The following is a 17257-nucleotide window of genomic DNA, read 5'->3' on the forward strand; positions in this document are numbered from 1 at the left end:
TTGGTAAGCTATGATGTCGTGGCTGCTAATATACCCGATCCAAGTAGCGTCAGTCCTCTTTGCTCTGGAGCCAGCTATGTTCTAACTAATCAGTTTACAAAGTTCACGATCAGCAGGGAAGATGGTGCTATCACTGCCAGACAGCGGAGTAGCTGGCTGTCAATCTATTGCCTCAATATCAGAAAGGGGAGAAAAACGATTTCTCAAGGCTAGCCCATCAGTCTCCTTAAATTTGTGCATAGGTTGTGTGATTGAAGATGTCTGGATACTAAGATCCCGCCTTAAGTTGGAATGTGTGTAAGCCGCTCGCCCTGTCCCACCAACTTCGCTACTAAGGCTCCTTCTTTCTCGCACTGGGTAGTTAAGCCCAGTGTGAGTCACTGGTGGTGGGTAAAAGACCCCCAGGGGGATTGGTCTTATCTGATCTCCTCCCCTAATGTCAGAGCCGTCCCAGAATAATCTATCGGCCATATCAGGGCTGTCGAAATTGACTACAACACAATCCCCCTGTACTAACTTGGGTCGTTTCCCAATCCAACCCACCCTGTTGGCAAATATGATCCTGTCAGCTACTCGAGTCCCACCACTGCTGACTTCTGCACACCATGACTTTGCCCTAATTATTAAGTCAGCCGCTGATTCCGTTGTTCCCTCTTCTAATGGGGATACGTCAACGAAAATAGCCACTAGCGGCGCTGCCCCCGGGGGTAAATCAAGATTCATTTTGCTACCCCTAACCCTCTTGCTCGGGACTGGATTGAATGGGTTGGATGAGTGACTAACATTCCAAGGATGTCCTACCTTAGGGCACCCTGGTCCTGCGCCTATGTTAGCACTGTGAGGATTTCCTACCCCCTCCATGGCTACAAGCGGCCCGGAGCTACGCAAAGTCGGCTCTGGGGTTGTAATCACCAAGCCTCTACCAATATCGAGCGAGTGACCCCTGTAGCTGAATGAGAGTCTGGGGTAAGGTCTTTAACCAGATTATCAATTAATGAACATTTATTCAATAAACCAGAAAGGCAAGTGTTCAATGTGTCAACAATGTCCTTAGCGATCCCCACTAGCAAAGGCTCAATTCGAGCAAGGAACAATGTCTCTAACTGGTCTCCAAGATTGGCATTTGGCCCAGGGGGAGCGATTGGGATACCCTCAGGGTCCTCCATCCTCTCAGAGTTCCGTGTAACAGCACTGCCAATAGTTTGTTGACTCAATGTCAGGTTCGGGGCCGAGGAGTGCCCTTGTGGAGAGCAAACAGTTTGTGTAGACGGCAAGTTCACATTAGATATAACCACCTTCTGTTCGAGAGGGATAACAGGGGCATGTTTGGCGACAGAAGTTTGTGGGGACGTGGGTGGTCGGGTGGCAGATAAGCCCAGTTCAAGTTTGGCATTTGCAATTTCCTTAGACAGCGCACCCACCGCAGATGACAGATAAGAAATGATAGACTCTGAGTGTCTAGGTAACTTTGCCTTCTCTCACCTTAATAAGGTTTTCTTGCGCTTACCTATTGGGTGATGTCAAGGGGGTGGCCCTGCCCTGCCTCCTCCTGCCCCGGACGGCCATAGACGGCCCGCCCTTTGCCCGGGCTTCGCCCGGCGCTCCCGCGATGCGGGGCTGCGCTGTGATTTAAAGCGCCTCCGGGTGCGTAAGCGTCGTTGGCGGCTGATGTCAGTGCCGCTGGGGAGTCTGGGTATTGTGGTTCCACTCCTCCGCTCCGCTCGGCGGCTGCTGTTTAGGGATAGTGGCGGCGGGAGGGAGAAGTACCCAGTCAGGAACCCAGAAGAGTGTCGTAGCCACTGCAACGATCCCCCAAGTGAGTGAAGGCAGCCCCCCTGGGGAGGTCAATGGAACTGGCAGGTTTCTGTGCTTGGAGAAGTCTGTAGGGCTGGCAGACTTCAGTGCCCAGGGAGGTCTGTGGGGCTGACAGGTTTCTCTGCCTGGGGGAGGTCTGTGGGACTGGCAGGATTCTCTGCCTGTGGAGGTCTGTGGGACTGGCAGGTTTCTCTGCCTGGGGAGGTCTGTGGGGCTGGCAAGTTTCTATGCTTGGGGAGGTCTGTGGGGCTGGCAGGTTTCTCTGCCCGGGGAGGTCTGTGGGGCTGGCAGGTTTCTGTGCCCGGGGAGGTCTGTGGGACTGGCAGGTTTCTATGCCTGGGGAGGTCTGTGGGACTGGCTGGTTTCGGTGCCTGGGTGGTCTGTGGGGCTGGCAGGTTTCTGTGCTTGGGGAGGTCTGTGGGACTGGCAGGTTTCTGTGCCCGGGATGGTCTGTGGGACTGGCAGGTTTCTCTGCCTGGGGAGGTCTGTGGGACTAGCAGGTTTCTGTGCTTGGGGAGGACTGTGGGACTGGCAAGTTTCTGTGCCCTTGGAGGTCTGTGGGACTAGCAGGGGTCTGTACCCTGGGAGGTCTGTGGGGCTAACAGGTTTCTGTGCTAGGGGAGGTCTGTGGGACTGGCAGGTTTCTGTACCCTGGGGAGGTCTGTTTGGCTGGCAGGTTTGTCTGCCTGGGGAGGTCTGTGGGGCTGGCAGGTTTCTCTGCCTGGCGAGGTCTGTGGGGCTGGCAGGATTCTGTGCCCGGGGAGGTCAATGGAGCTGGCAGGTTTCTGTGCTTGGAGAAGTCTGTAGGGGTGGCAGACTTCGGTGCCCGGGGAGGTCTGTGGGGCTGACAGGTTTCTCTGCCTGGGGGAGGTCTGTGGGACTGGCAGGATTCTCTGCCTGTGGAGGTCTGTGGGACTGGCAGGTTTCTCTGCCTGGGGAGGTCTGTGGGGCTGGCAAGTTTCTATGCATGGGGTGGTCTGTGGGGCTGACAGGTTTCTCTGCCCGGAGAGGTCTGTGGAGATGGCAGATTATGTGCCTGTGGAGGTCTGTGGGGCTGGCAGGTTTCTGTGCTTGGGGAGGTCTGTGGGACTGGCAGGTTTCTGTGCCCGGGGAGGTCCGTGGGACTGGCAGGTTTCTATGCCTGGGGAGGTCTGTGGGACTGGCTGGTTTCTCTGCCTGCCGAGGCCTGTGGGCATGGCAGGATTCTGTGCTTGGGGAGGTCTGCGGGGCTGGCAGGTTTCTGTGCCCGGGGAGGTCAATGGAACTGGCAGGTTTCTGTGCTAGGGGAAGTCTGTAGGGCTGGCAGACATCAGTGCCCGGGGATGTCTGTGGGACTGGCAGGTTTCTGTACCTGGGGAGGTCTGTGGGACTGGCTGGTTTCTGTGCCTGGGTGGTCTGTGGGGCTGGCAGGCTTCTGTGCTTGGAGAGGTTTGGGGGACTGGCAGGTTTCTCTGCCTGGGCAGGACTGTGGGACTAGCAGGTTTCTGTACCCTGGGAGGTCTGTGGGGCTAACAGGTTTCTTTGCTTGGGGAGGTCCGTGGGACTGGCAGGTTTCTGTACCCTGGGAGGTCTGTGGGGCTCACAGGTTTCTGTGCCTGGGGAGGTCTGTTGGGCTGGCTGGTTTCTGTGCCTGGGGTGGTCTGTGGGGCTAGCAGGTTTCTGTGCTTGGTGAGGTCTGTGGGGCTAGCAGGTTTCTGTGCTTGGTGAGGTCTGTGGGGCTAGCAGGTTTCTGTGCCTGTGGAGGTCTGTGGGTCTAGCAGGTTTCCCTGCCTGGGGAGGTCTGTGGGGCTGGCAAGATTCTGTACTTTGGGAGGTCTGTGGGGCTGGCAGGTTTCTGTGCTTGGGTAGGTCTGTGGGGCTAGCACGTTTCTGTGCTTGGGGAAGTCTGTGGGGCTGGCAGGTTTCTGTGCCCTGGGATGTCTGTGAGACTGGCAGGTTTCTCTGCCTGGGGAGGTCTGTGGGGCTGGCAGGATTCTGTGCCTGTGAAGGTCTGTGGGACTGGCAGGTTCCTGTGCTTGGGCGGTCTGTAGGGCTGGCAGGTTTCTGTGCCCTTGGAGGTCTGTGGGACTGGCAGGTTTCTCTGCCTGGAGAGATCTGTGGGGCTGGCAGATTTCTCCGCCTGGAGAAGTCTGGTGGACTGGCAGGTTTCTCTGCCTGGGGAGGTCTGTGGGGCTGGCAGGATTCTGTACTTGGGGAGGTCTGTGGGGCTGGCAGGTTTCTCTCTGCCTGGAGAGGTCCGTGGGACTGGCAGGTTTCTCTGCTTGGGGAGGTCTGTGGGGATGGCAGGATTCTTTGCTTGGGGAGGTCTTTGGAGCTGGCAGATTTCTGTGCCTGGAGAGGTCTGTGAGGCTGGCAGGTTTCTGTGATTGGGGAGGTCTGTGGGGCTGGCAGTTTTTTCTGCCTGAAGAGGTCTGTGGGGATGGCAGATTCTGTATATGGTCGAATAAAGCTTGTTATGATTTGAATGATTTAGTTTTGTGCCTGTGGAGGTCTGTGGGACTGGCCGGTTTCTGTACCCTGGGAGGTCTATGGGACTGTCAGGTTTCTGTGCTTGGGGAGGTCTGTGGGTTTGGAAGGTTTCTGTGCCCGGGGAGGTCTGTGGGACTGGCAGGTTTCTGTGCCCGGGGAGGTCTTTGGGGCCTGCAAGTTTCTGTGCCTGGGGTGATCTGTGGGACTGGCTGGACTCTCTGCCAGAGGAGATCTGTGGGACTGGTAGGTTTCTGTCCCCGGGGAGGTCTGTGGGGCTTGCAGGTTTCTCTGCTTGGGGTGGTCTGTGGGACTGGAAGGATTCTCTGGCTGGGAAAGGTCTGTGGGACTGGCAGGTTTCTGTGCTTGGGGAGGTCTGTGGGGCTGGCAGGTTTCTGTGCCCGGAGAGGTCTGTGGGGCTGGCAGGTTTCTGTGCCTGGGGAGGTCTGTGGAGCTAGCTGGTTTCTCTGCCTGGGGAGGTCTGTGAGGCTGGCAGGTATCTGGGGCAGGATGCTGGGTGATCTTGTCACACCCACATGGTCAGGGATTTGGAGACATTTATGGACCAGAAACATTGATCCTTTTACTGCTACTGAGCGGAGTACAGCGGCTTCAGGGCGGAAAAGTGCACGGAGCGCAGTGCACAGTTCAAAGGTTGCAAATGAGGTAGGTTGTGCTGGTGTTAAAACAAAAAACAGGCCAGAAAGAGAAGAGAGTCACACGCGCTGGTGCCTGGTAGAATATGCTTCGTAATGTAGAGAGTCTGTAAATGGTATTTTTTTCCTTTCATACAAATGGGGTAGGATTGGTGGCTCTTAGCGACAGCTGTAAACAGAGGGGAAGTACACGGTATGCAGTGCCATGAGAATTAGGCTGCAGGTACTCAAATATGCAGCAGGAAAAGGCAAGTTATGCGGTCTAATGCTGCACATTTTGTGATACTTATACTTAATGTTTTGTAATTTTTACACCTTTTAAGACTGTTCTGGCAAACGTTTTACCTCAGTCTCTCTCAGTTTAACAACTAAACAGCAAAGAGTAACTGAAAGGTGGCCTGTCAATTTTAGCGAAGGGAATTAGACTGTGCAGCAATGCATGTTGCTGTATTTTAGTAACTTTTATCTGTCTCAGCTAGAAACCAGTTTTTTCTGCAAGCTGCAATTTATGTAGCACCACTGCCACCACAGCCCCAATCCTCGCCCTCTCTGCCCCAACCCTCCCCCACTCCACCCACTCACACCCTGATATCCAGATCAGCTGGACCCGTTCCATTCAGATCTGACATCACTCGGAAACTAGAAATCAACGACAAAAGAAATTGGGTCAATTTTGGGGGGGAAGTGGGTACCACTTTGCCTTGATAAAGTCGGGCTAAACCGGGAAACTTCTCCCAAAGTCACAGACGAAGGTGTAAATTCATAGGTGAAGGGTACATTTTCTTGCGCCCACAAACTTCAATGACGATTTTTGTGTTTTCTATAAAATCCGCAAATCAACATACATCACAGGTGAAACTGATGACACGCACTTTTAATCTTTAATGTGTAGCATAACCCCCACCTCTTTTCCAAACAACCTTCATGTACCAAGGCGCCTTTCTTTTACTAAATGACTTCACTCTAAACCGGAGACCTTACGCCCACAAGTGGTCGTCTCAATGAATTTTGGGTAGGGTGCACTTGTCTGCGGGGGGGGGGTGGCATAGACTGGGGGAGCAGACAGACTCACCTGCGCGGGCCGCAGAAGACAGGGCAAACAAGGCTAGCCAGAGAAATAATTAAATTATGGCCGGCGGTTGCCGTCGCACGTTACCTCTCAATTGTCTCCACTCTGGCCTCTGGGATGCCTCCTCGCTTCACCAGTCAGCAATACGCATGAGAATTGGTCACCAACCCCACCCTAAGGGTGAAGAATAAGACCGCACAGACGCGGCAGTGGAGACATATGCACGCTGCGCAGTGGGCACCAGTTACCATTTTTTTTACATTTTACCATCTAATTTATGAATAAAAGTCTAGAGCGATCGTAAGTTACATTACCTACCTATATTAATTAATTACCTATCCCAGACGGTCACTGATGTGTAGTGCTTGCTGGCACCGCTGAGGGGGCACCTGGAGTGCAGGGGCTCCCGCAACACGGGGGCTGCGGGGGCCTGTGTTACGCCCCTGGGGCCTGTGTTACGCCCCTGCTTATAATTCCAGGCCACACAATCCAACTATAAATAATTTAACCCTACAACATTCCATACCACATAATTATAATCCTAAAAATACACATATTTCCACTTCACTCCGTACCACATAATTCCACATCACAGAATAACATTCCACACAACTTAATACCACTCCCAACCACATAATTACACTCCACACAACTCAACTACACATAATTCAACTTCAACCTATATAATTACACTTTACACAGCATATTTACACTCCACTCTAAAACACATAATTACCCTCCACAAAATACAACTCTGCAACATGTTGCATAAGTCCACTCTGCATAATTATACACCACGCCACATAATTCCACACTTCACACAATTCCACAATTCATTCCCACACCATTTATCACACGGCATAATAACACTCCACATACACCACACAGCTCCACATAATTAACCTCCACATAATTATGCTCTGCTCCAAACTGCATACATACACTCCACATAATTCCAGTTTATGCCACGTAGCAACACTCCACATAGCTACACTTCACACCATGCATCATAATACCACTCAACATAATTTCACTCAACACCACCACTTCCACGTTGCACAATTCAACTCTACACATGTCATTCCACACCACATAATTCACAACAAACTACATAATTCAGACTAACACCACAAATACACAACACATCACATACATCCAATCTACACCACAAAATTCCACATTATGCTACAATATTTACCAGCACACCACATAAGTAAACTCCACTACATCCCACTCCACAACACAAAATACCATTCCAGATAATACCACTCCAAGACACACAATCTCACTCCACTCAATACCACATAATTACACTGCACACCATGCAACATTATTTCACTACACACACCCAATCAACGCAACACAATTCCACAACTAACAATTTCAATCCAAACCATATGTGTCCACTTGACACCACACACATTCCCTTCACTCTAAACAGAAAACGCATAGGTAAAATGCATTGTCCTTTACAACATCAATAGCTCTAACTCTCACCTTCAAATGCATCCCAGCAGATCCTGTTTCTGGAACTGTAAACTTTCTGGCCAAATTCAGCTCTGTGCTGCCTCAGAGGAGCAGAGTACCGTGGAGAATGCTGTCTCTGGGTCCCCCACCCCCAACCTTTCTCCTGTCAGCTCTCCTCTGTGCTGTCTCTGGAGCCCCATCCCCACCCCCATCCTTTCACCTGTCAGCTCTCCTCTGTTTTGCCTCCTGTGCTGTCTCTGGGGCCCCCACCCCCATCCTTACTCCTGTCAGCTCTCCTATCCGCTGCCTCCTGAGCTGTTTCTGGGGCCCACACCCCTATCTTTTTTCCTGTCAGCTCTCTTCTGCGCTGCCTCCTGCGCTGTCTCTGGGGCCCCCACCCCCATCCTTTTTCCTGCCAGCTCTCTTCTGGGCTGTCTCACCCCCATCCTTTCTCCTGTCCGCTCTCCTCTGCACTGCCTCCTGCGCTGACTCTGGGGACCCCACCCCCATCCTTTCTCCTGTCAGCTCTCCTCTGTGCTGCCTCCTGCTCTGACTCTGGGGCCCCCACCCCCATCCTTTCTCCTGTCAGCTCTCCTCTGTGCTGCCTCCTGTGCTGTCTCTGGGCCCCCACCCCGATCCTTTTTCCTGTCAGCTCTCCTCTCTGCTGCCTCCTGTGCTGTCTTTGGGCCCCCACCCGATCCTTTCTCCTGTCAGGTCTCCTCTGTGCTGCCTCCTGTGCTGTCTCTGGGGCCCCCACCCCCACCCTCATCCTTTCTCCTGTCAGCTCTCTTCTGCGCTGCCTCCTGCGCTGTGTCTGGGGCCCCAACCCCCATCCCTTCTCCTATCAGCTCTCCTCTGCGCTGCCTCCTGCGCTGACTCTGGGGCCCCCACCCCCATCCTTTCTTCTGTCAGCTCTCCTCTGCGCTGCCTCCTGCGCTGACTCTGGGGCCCCCACCCCCATCCTTTCTCCTGTCATCTCCTCTGTGCTGCCTCCTGTGCTGTCTCTGGGCCCCCAGCCCGATCCTTTCTCCTGTCAGCTCTCCTCTGTGCTACCTCCTGTGCTGTCTCTGGGCCCCTACCCCGATCCTTTCTCCTGTCAGCTCTCCTCTGTGCTGCCTCCTGTGCTGTCTCTCAGGCCCTCACCCCCATCCTTGTTCGCTCCCGTCTGGGGCCCCCACCCCCATCCTTGTCCTCTCCGTCTCATATGCTGTGCCCAGTGTGGAATGCTGTCTCTTGGGCCCCCACCCCCGTCCTTTCCCCTGTCAGCTCTCCTCTGTGCTGCCTCCTGCTCTCTCTGGGGCCCCCACCCCCATCCTTGTCCTCTCCCTTCTCAGAGGCAATGCCCTGTGGGGAATGCTGTCTCTGAGGGCCCCCACTCCCACCCTTGTCAGGGTCCTGAGCAGTGCTCTGTGCTGCCTCCTGTGCTCTCTCTGGGGCCCCCACCCCCATCCTTTCCCCTGTCAGCTCTCCTCTGTGCTGCCACCTGCTCTCTGGGGCCCCCTCCTGCATCCTTTCTCCTGTCAGCTCTCCTCTGTGCTGCCTCCTGCTCTCTGGGGCCCCCACCCCCATCCTTTCCCCTGTCAGCTCTCATCTGTGCTGCCTCCTGCTCTCTGGGGCCCCCACCCCCATCCTTTCCCTTGTCAGCTCTCCTCTGTGCTGCCTCCTGCTCTCTTTATGGCCCCACTCCCACCCTTGTCAGGTGCCTGAGCAGTGTCCTGTGCTGCCTCCTGTGCTCTCTCTGGGGCCCCCACCCCATCCTTTCCCCTGTCAGCTCTCCTCTGTGCTAAGAGCAGTAATGATGGGACCCCCTCAAAATTTAAAGTACGGCCAGGGAACAGAGGGGAAGAAATAAAGCACAACAGAAGAAGAAGTTCCCTCAATGGCCACAATTATTCTTTACAGGTATGCATCACATTCTTTGTATTAAAGGTGACAGATTCTCAACAGACTTTTTATTTTCTTCAAAAAATATATGAAGCTTTAAATTTTTTATTTTTAGCATTGCTTTCAAGTTTATATATTTTTCATTTGAATTAGAATTCATGAGAAACATGTAATCACAATATTAACATTTCATAAATAATTTCATGGCTCATACAAAGAAAGAAATAAAGTGACAATAACTATATGTGAAAAAAACAATTTATACCAATACATATGCCCCTGATATCACACAACCAATCACAACATACTAACACGTTCATACTCTCATTACATACACATTACATACACTCTCCTCTCCTCTGTGCTGCCTCCTGCTCTCTCTGGGGCCCCCACCCATATCCTTTCCCCTGTCAGCTCTCCTCTGTGCCTCCTCCTGCTCTCTCTGGGGGCCCACCCCCATCCTTGTCCTCTCCCTTCTCAGAGGCTGTGTGCCCTGTGGGGAATGCTGTCTCTGAGGGCCCCACCCCACCCCTGTCAGGGTCCTGAGCAGTGCTCTGTACTGCCTCCTGCTCTCAGGGGCCCCCACTTCCATTCTCTTGCTGGGCCGTGGCTCTGACTGAGCTGAGCGCATTATAAATTTCATATTATTATTATTATTATTATTATTAACTTATTACATTGTTTCTCTTCAGTCCTGGGTCAGAGTGAGGGGCTCAGGGCAGGCTGCAGACACTGCACCTGCTTCAGAGCCTCTCACTGATCTGAACTCAACCGATGAGCTGAGGGGGCCCCCCTTCACCTACTAGAGACTGGGGGCCCCCCGCAACGCGGGGGATGCAGGGATGTTTCTTACGCCCCTAGAGCCGATAATGTCACGTGTCACACGGTGGAACTGTGTGAGTTGGCAAGTAGGCTGTCCATTCACCAAGGTATTGTGGCACTAGGGTGTGTAGGAATGGCCTGTTGTGAATTTTGTGGGAGGGAGACAAGCATTCGCCATGTGGCTGTATGTATGTGTGTGTGTGGGGGGGGGGGGAGTTGACAGGTTGGCCTTTGAGACGTTTCTGGATTGGTTAGAAGGACGGTTTAATTTGCATATTTTAACCAACAGATGTGTTTTTTGCACAGATCCGCGGAGTGCCCTTTGGGACAGTCTTATCTGTGAGTGACGGCCCTGCTGACAACAACACAGGAATCCCTTTCTTCTGTGTCACCCCCAAAGGCAGTGCCATGTCCGACCTGATGAAGAACCCCATGGCTTCCCTGACACTGCCTGAGACCGATTTCTGCAGGTAACTCTGTAGCAACAACATTGTCTGTTTGGTGATGCTGCATTTCTTTGTTAGGACTTGGACCTTGCCCAGGAAAGTCTATGCCCTGTAGTCATAATGTATAAAAAGTGGAGTGCAATGGAGGGTGTAGGGGTAGGGTTAGTGGGGTGGTGAGGGCAGAGTCAAGGACCTTTTGAAAAAGGTAAAGTGTAATAATTGTGTAAGCCTTTAATCTATGGGTAACTGCATTTAACATTTTTGGTTCAGCTACATGCTCAACAGTGGCCCATCTTTAAGAGCAGAGGGGCCACACCTGCACCTTTTGGGCATAAAGAGTGTGTCAGACTGAGAAAAGTCTGCCTGGCAGACATTCTTTATTTTCAGGTCTGATAGCCAGGAGCTAGACATGCGTTAACTGCACAGGCTCCTGACTGCCTGAGCTGAACTTTGCTGGGCTGAGGATGTCACAGCTCCTGTGGGTGTGACCTCCTCAGCTCGGTAAACATCCTTGAGGCCCGCATCCTTGTGACAGGGGGGTGCGTCATTGATAGCCTTGTACCTATGTGCTTCCGTTTTAAGCCCTGAAGTGCCCAGGGCCGAGAGTCTGCCACTGACACTTCATCACACAGTGAGTGGGGTCAGCAGTCTATCTGGCCTAGTCCTACTCTGTGACGAGGTAGGGACTGCTGCTGAGGAGAGGCAGCAGTCCCACCCCTCCTGGCACTTGCAAAGCTACCTCCCCGAGAGCTGCAGCAGGTGAGTGTTGTATTTTTATTGACTGTTTGGTTCATGTATGAATGTATGTATATTTGTGAGTGTTGTGAATGTATGTATATTTGTGAGTAAGTGGTGTGTATGCACATGTCTGCTTTTGAATTCATGGGTGTGAGTGTGTATGTTTGTGTGCCCCCACCCCCACTAAGTTGTATTTTCCTCCACATCTGTACATGCTTACAGAGTTAAACATGATTTTATTTGATTTGTCAAGCAGATATTGTTGAGAATTGAACACAAGCAAAATGTGTGATGCTTGCAGATTTTAATACACATTCACACAATGTTCCATAATGGCAGTAGGTTGCTGTTAAGGAAGCAAATTTATCAGGATTGAGATCGTGGCATATAGATTACACATACACACACATATCTCCAAAGTAGACTTATAAACCCAGTGGCTGTTCCCACTTTTATTGGAACCCGCTGATCTAGAGCGAATACCCCGAGGTATCATGTTTAGCTCCGTGGTGGTTCTGCATATCCACAGAGTCCCCAAATAAAAACGTTTTTTCCAAATTAGACCTAAGGGATCCTTCTGATAACCCCCCATAAGGCCACCAGGGGCTCAGGGTGTCCCTATCCTACCCCATATATCTATTTTCTCTTATTTTTTAGGACTCAGGACGAGTCTTAAGAGGGCAGTTGCAACTTGTCTTTCAGGTTGCGTCAAATCATAATGGGTGGTTGAGCTTGCGGATCCTCTGCAATAGTGTGTTGTAGATTAGAGTGGAGTTGCATGCCGTACAAATAGCTGCTGACCCCTCCACCTAAAACAGTGCTTTCACGCTACTTCAGTTGCATTAAAAAAAAATTACAACCTATCTCGGATCTGTAAATAAAAATAATGGGGCCTTCCTCATTTCATAGGTGCACATGTGTGGTGATGCAGGCACACTTGCGTGATGATGCATACCTGCATACATCGTCACACATGATCACAAATTCAAAATGATACTGCTGCTACTGGTCGTGTCACCATACATTTTTGTTCTTTTGGCCATGCTACACAGCAGTGACAAAATGTGTTTTTTGCCCATACTGTACAGCATCACCAAAAGTCATTGGCAAAGCCAATAGGTCCCAATGGCTTTGCCAGTGCTTGTTTTGAAAAACTAGGAAACCCAGCCTAGTACGGACTGAAAGGGTTCTTTTCACCAGTAGTTCAAACCAACGTTTTTGCTACTCCGCTCAACCTCCGCATCCCTAAAAAAGCACTCTTTAATGATAAACCCGTATTTGTATTCACCATTCTGAAAATGCCACTTTAAGAAAGTTTGTATTTTCTTGTCCCAACCATTTGGTGTCTGTTGCCTGTATCCTGGGTCACATGACTAGGTGTACTTGGCAGTTTGTCTTAGCGTATTGCTCCCAGACAGTGAGACAAAGGGAAGCTAGGTGTTGGTAGGATGGGCCGCTCTCAATCAACGAGGGAGATGTGCTGTCACCTGCCACACGTGGAAATCACAAATGCCCAGCCTGGGCATAGTCACAAAAGGGTTTGACACTAGTCTATTGTGACCCCAGACAATCTGGGGCTAACAGGGAGACAGGCCATTCCAAGCACCTCTGGGGGGTGAAAACCTCTAGAAGACTCACCTACCTCAAAGTGGGCATCTGGTATAAATATTGGACACCGACACCAACACTTCAGTACACTCTTGGATCTGTGGATACTACAGAAGTAGGACTGCTGTGCTGCTTTGCTGCTAGAAGGACAGCTACTCTGCTGCCTTGCTTTCTGAGAAGGAAGGCTGGACCTGCTCCCTTCATTCCTGGCAGAAGTGACTCTAAGCCACCCGACCACCTGCTCTGTGCTACAAGGATGTAATAAGCTCCAGAGGCACCCTGCAACTACCCAGCTGATTTTCTGTCTGGACCTGCAACTGGACCTGCCTGAACCCTGATGGCCTCTGCTGGACTGAGTTCCTGACCCCCAAGTGGTGCCCCTTAAACCCTGGGTCCTTGGTGTGGCCTTAGTTGAGCTTTCCTGAGGTTTTTGGGCTTTTTGTGACTGCAAACAGGCCTGTTTGCGCCAAGATGTTGCCCCTGGCACCGCCTGGTAGTGTGAAGTTTCAGCAAACTACACTTCGCACTACAGCAGGGGTCTTCAAACTGTGGGGCGCGACCCCCAGGGGGGCCGTGGAGCGATGCAAAGGGGGTCGCGCCTTCACAGTGTCACTTCTGCCCTGGCCTCCAGTGCTTCAGCCCCCCTCCTCCCCCATCCTGTGTCTCAGCCCGGGTTGCTGCAGTGCAGCTCGCGCTCCTGGGGCCTCGGCTGGGCCGTGCCTGGAGTCTTATCTCCGGCTCGAGTTTTTCACAGGTCTTTAAAGACCATTAGCATATTTACATGCCTTTGTTAACTGATTACTGAAGCTTAGTTTCTGTATGGTTCCAGTACCCCCTGGGCCCCCACTATGCCTATTCCTTACATTTGTATTTTTACACTTACTGCTGTAGTGTGAGAATGCATTTAATGAAAAGAAATATAAAGTTGGGTTGCCAAAAGAAACATGCCTGCTATGTGTTGTTTAAAGATCCTGCAGAGACCTGCTCGGCACTAAATTGAGTTATAAATAAAAAAGTATGTATTAATTAGTTATGTGACTTTTCTGTCTTTATTCTCTTTAATTATTAGTCATGGATCATTGAGGCTTCTCTAGAACACATTTAAAGTGCTTTCTATGTATATTTGCTGTTCTAAGTATTCACAGATAAGTGCAAGAAACACAGCTGTAGGTGACTGCTTATTTCTGGGTCATCAAAATAATGAGCTGGTAACCCTAATCATTAGACTGGAAGTTTGTTGCAGGATCAGCACATTATTTATTTCCTCCACCCTCGAAACCTGATTAATGCCATTATAGCAATAGTTTAACTTATATCTGAAACCCTACGTTTCTAATTTCTGGGAATGCACCCTGCTTTCAGACTACTCACTTCTCATTCTCGCCTTCACTTTCACGTTCACCCTGCACTCCCAGCGATCACAATGCACTCACAGTGTTCACCATGCACTCACAGTGTTCACCATGCACTCACAGCGTTCACCATGCACTCACAGCGATCACCATGCACTCACACTGATCACCATGCACTCACACTGAGCACCATGCACTCACACCATTCACCCGCTCACCCTGCACTCAGTGATCACAATGCACTCACACTGATCACCATGCACTCACACAGATCACCATGCACTCACACCATTCACCCGCTCACCCTGCACTCATAGCGTTCATCATGCACTCACACTGATCACCATGCACTCACACTGATCACGATGCACTCACACCATTCACCCGCTCAACCTGCACTCAGTGATCACAATGCACTCACACTGATTACCGTGCACTCACACTGATCACCGTGCACTCACACTGATCACCATGCACTCACAACATTCACCCACTCACCCTGCACCTACAGTGATCACAATGCACTCACATCATTCACCCGCTTGCCCTGCACTCTCAGTGATCACCATGCACTCACACCATTCACCCACTCACCCTGCACTCACAGTGATCATAATGCACTCACACTGATCACAATGCACTCACACTGATCACAATGCACTCACACTGATGACAATGCACTCACACTGATCACCATGCACTCACAACATTCACCCACTCACCCTGCACTCACAGTGATCATAATGCACTCACACTGATCACAATGCACTCACACTGATCACAATGCACTCACACTGATCACCATGCACTCACACTGATCACCATGCACTCACAACATTCACCCACTCACCCTGCACTCACAGTGATCATAATGTACTCACAGTGATCACAATGCACTCACACTGATCACCATGCACTCACACTGATCACCATGCACTCACACCATTCACCCGCTCACCCTGCACTCATAGCGATCACCATGCACTCATACTGATCACCATGCACTCACACTGATCAAGATAATGGCCTACGCCGACGACACCCAGCTTCTCTTCACCTAGAAAAAGGAGAGCTTGTGCACCTCTGGAGTACGCCAATGCCTATCCTCTGTATTTGCCTGGCTAGCTAAATTATGCCTCAAATGCAACGAGGATAAAACAGAAATTCTGCTTTACGGCCAATTCCCCACTGACTTTAAGGAGTCTATTTGGCCCTGTGAATCAACATGCCCAACGGGAGAAAGTGGGATTGCCAAGAACCTGGGTATTTGGTTCGGAGCCGACTTATGTTTCCGCGACCAGATCTCGCGCTTGGCGGGGACGTGTTTTGGAACCCTGACCACTCTTCGCAAATTCTTTCCCCTCCTTCCACAAACGGCCAAAGAAACGGTAGCCAGAGCTCTGGTACTCTCCCGTCTGGACTACTCAAACGCCCTTTATATAGGGGCTCCTAACTATATGATCAGAAAGTTACAGGTAGTCCAGAACGCCACGGTGAGACTCATTTTTAACATCCCTAGAAGACTCAGCGTTCGCAAACAGATTAAGGAGCTTCACTGGCTTCCTGTGCACAAAGAGTGCGCTTTAAAACTTTGGTCATCGTTTATAAAGCCCTCAATGGACCGTGCCCTTCCTATCTAGCCAAAAGATTCACACTCTACCTCCCGACCCGTCAGTTGCGATCTACCTCCAAAAAGCAGGTGGTCGTCCCCAGATTCAGAAGAGTCCGCCTGGGTGGACAATCTCTAACGGTAAAGGGAGCTCAAATGTGGAACGCCCTGCCAGACGCCCTTAGACACGCTCCCAATCTGACCAATTTTAAAAAAACTGCTCAAAACTCACCTCTTTCAAGTTCATGAATAGCAGACTCCTTTTCCATTCTGATTCAGTTTCTTTCCCGCGCCAGGACAGTCTTGACTAGCGGAGCGCGTTATAAATCCACATATAACATAACATAACATAACATCACCATGCACTCACACCATTCAGCCGCTCACCCTGCACTCAGTGATCACCATGCACTCACACTGATCACCATGCACTCACACCATTCACCCGCTCACCCTGCACTCATAGCGTTCATCATGCACTCACACTGATCACCATGCACTCACACTGATCACGATGCACTCACACCATTCACCCGCTCACCCTGCACTCAGTGATCACAATGCACTCACACTGATCACCGTGCACTCACACTGATCACCATGCACTCACACTGATCACGATGCACTCACAACATTCACCCACTCACCCTGCACCTACACTGATCACAATGCACTCACATCATTCACCTGCTCGCCCTGCACTCTCAGTGATCACAATGCACTCACACTGATCACCGTGCACTCACACTGATCACCATGCACTCACAACATTCACCCACTCACCCTGCACCTACAGTGATCACAATGCACTCACACTGATCACAATGCACTCACATCATTCACCTGCTCGCCCTGCACTCTCAGTGATCACCATGCACTCACACTGATCACAATGCACTCAAACTGATCACAATGCACTCACACTGATCACAATGCACTCACACTGATCACCATGCACTCACAACATTCACCCACTCACCCTGTACTCACAGTGATCATAATGTACTCACAGTGATCACAATGCACTCACAGTGATCACCATGCACTCACAACATTCACCTGCTCACCCTGCTCTCACAGTGATCACTCTGCACTAAAAATTTGCTTGCATTGTTCACTCTGTACCTCACCCTGCAGTCACACGAGCACACTTCTCACCCTGCACTCATGTGACACTTCACTCACCTGTCCCCGCCTTACTGCTCAATCTGTAGCTCACTCAAACAAGGCAATCACTAACCATGCACTAATTCGTCCCACTCTGCACTTACAGCCGAACCCAAATTCATATGGTCACCTCACTCACCCTGCAGTCACTCCTTTTA

At 51.0% G+C, this 17257-nt stretch overlaps 1 protein-coding gene across 1 annotated transcript in view; it reads left to right on the forward strand.

Annotated features, from left to right (window-relative positions):
* Positions 1–17257, forward strand: part of CREG2 (cellular repressor of E1A stimulated genes 2) — a 64584-nt gene that overhangs the window by 11999 nt on the left and 35328 nt on the right. Inside the window, 1 exon segment of the mRNA XM_086934711.1 lies at positions 10486–10649. Coding sequence (XP_086790837.1) covers positions 10486–10649 — 164 coding nt within the window.

The sequence above is a fragment of the Lissotriton vulgaris genome, chromosome 8 (assembly GCF_964263255.1).
Source record: "Lissotriton vulgaris chromosome 8, aLisVul1.2, whole genome shotgun sequence".
NCBI classification, from domain to species: Eukaryota; Metazoa; Chordata; class Amphibia; order Caudata; family Salamandridae; genus Lissotriton; species Lissotriton vulgaris.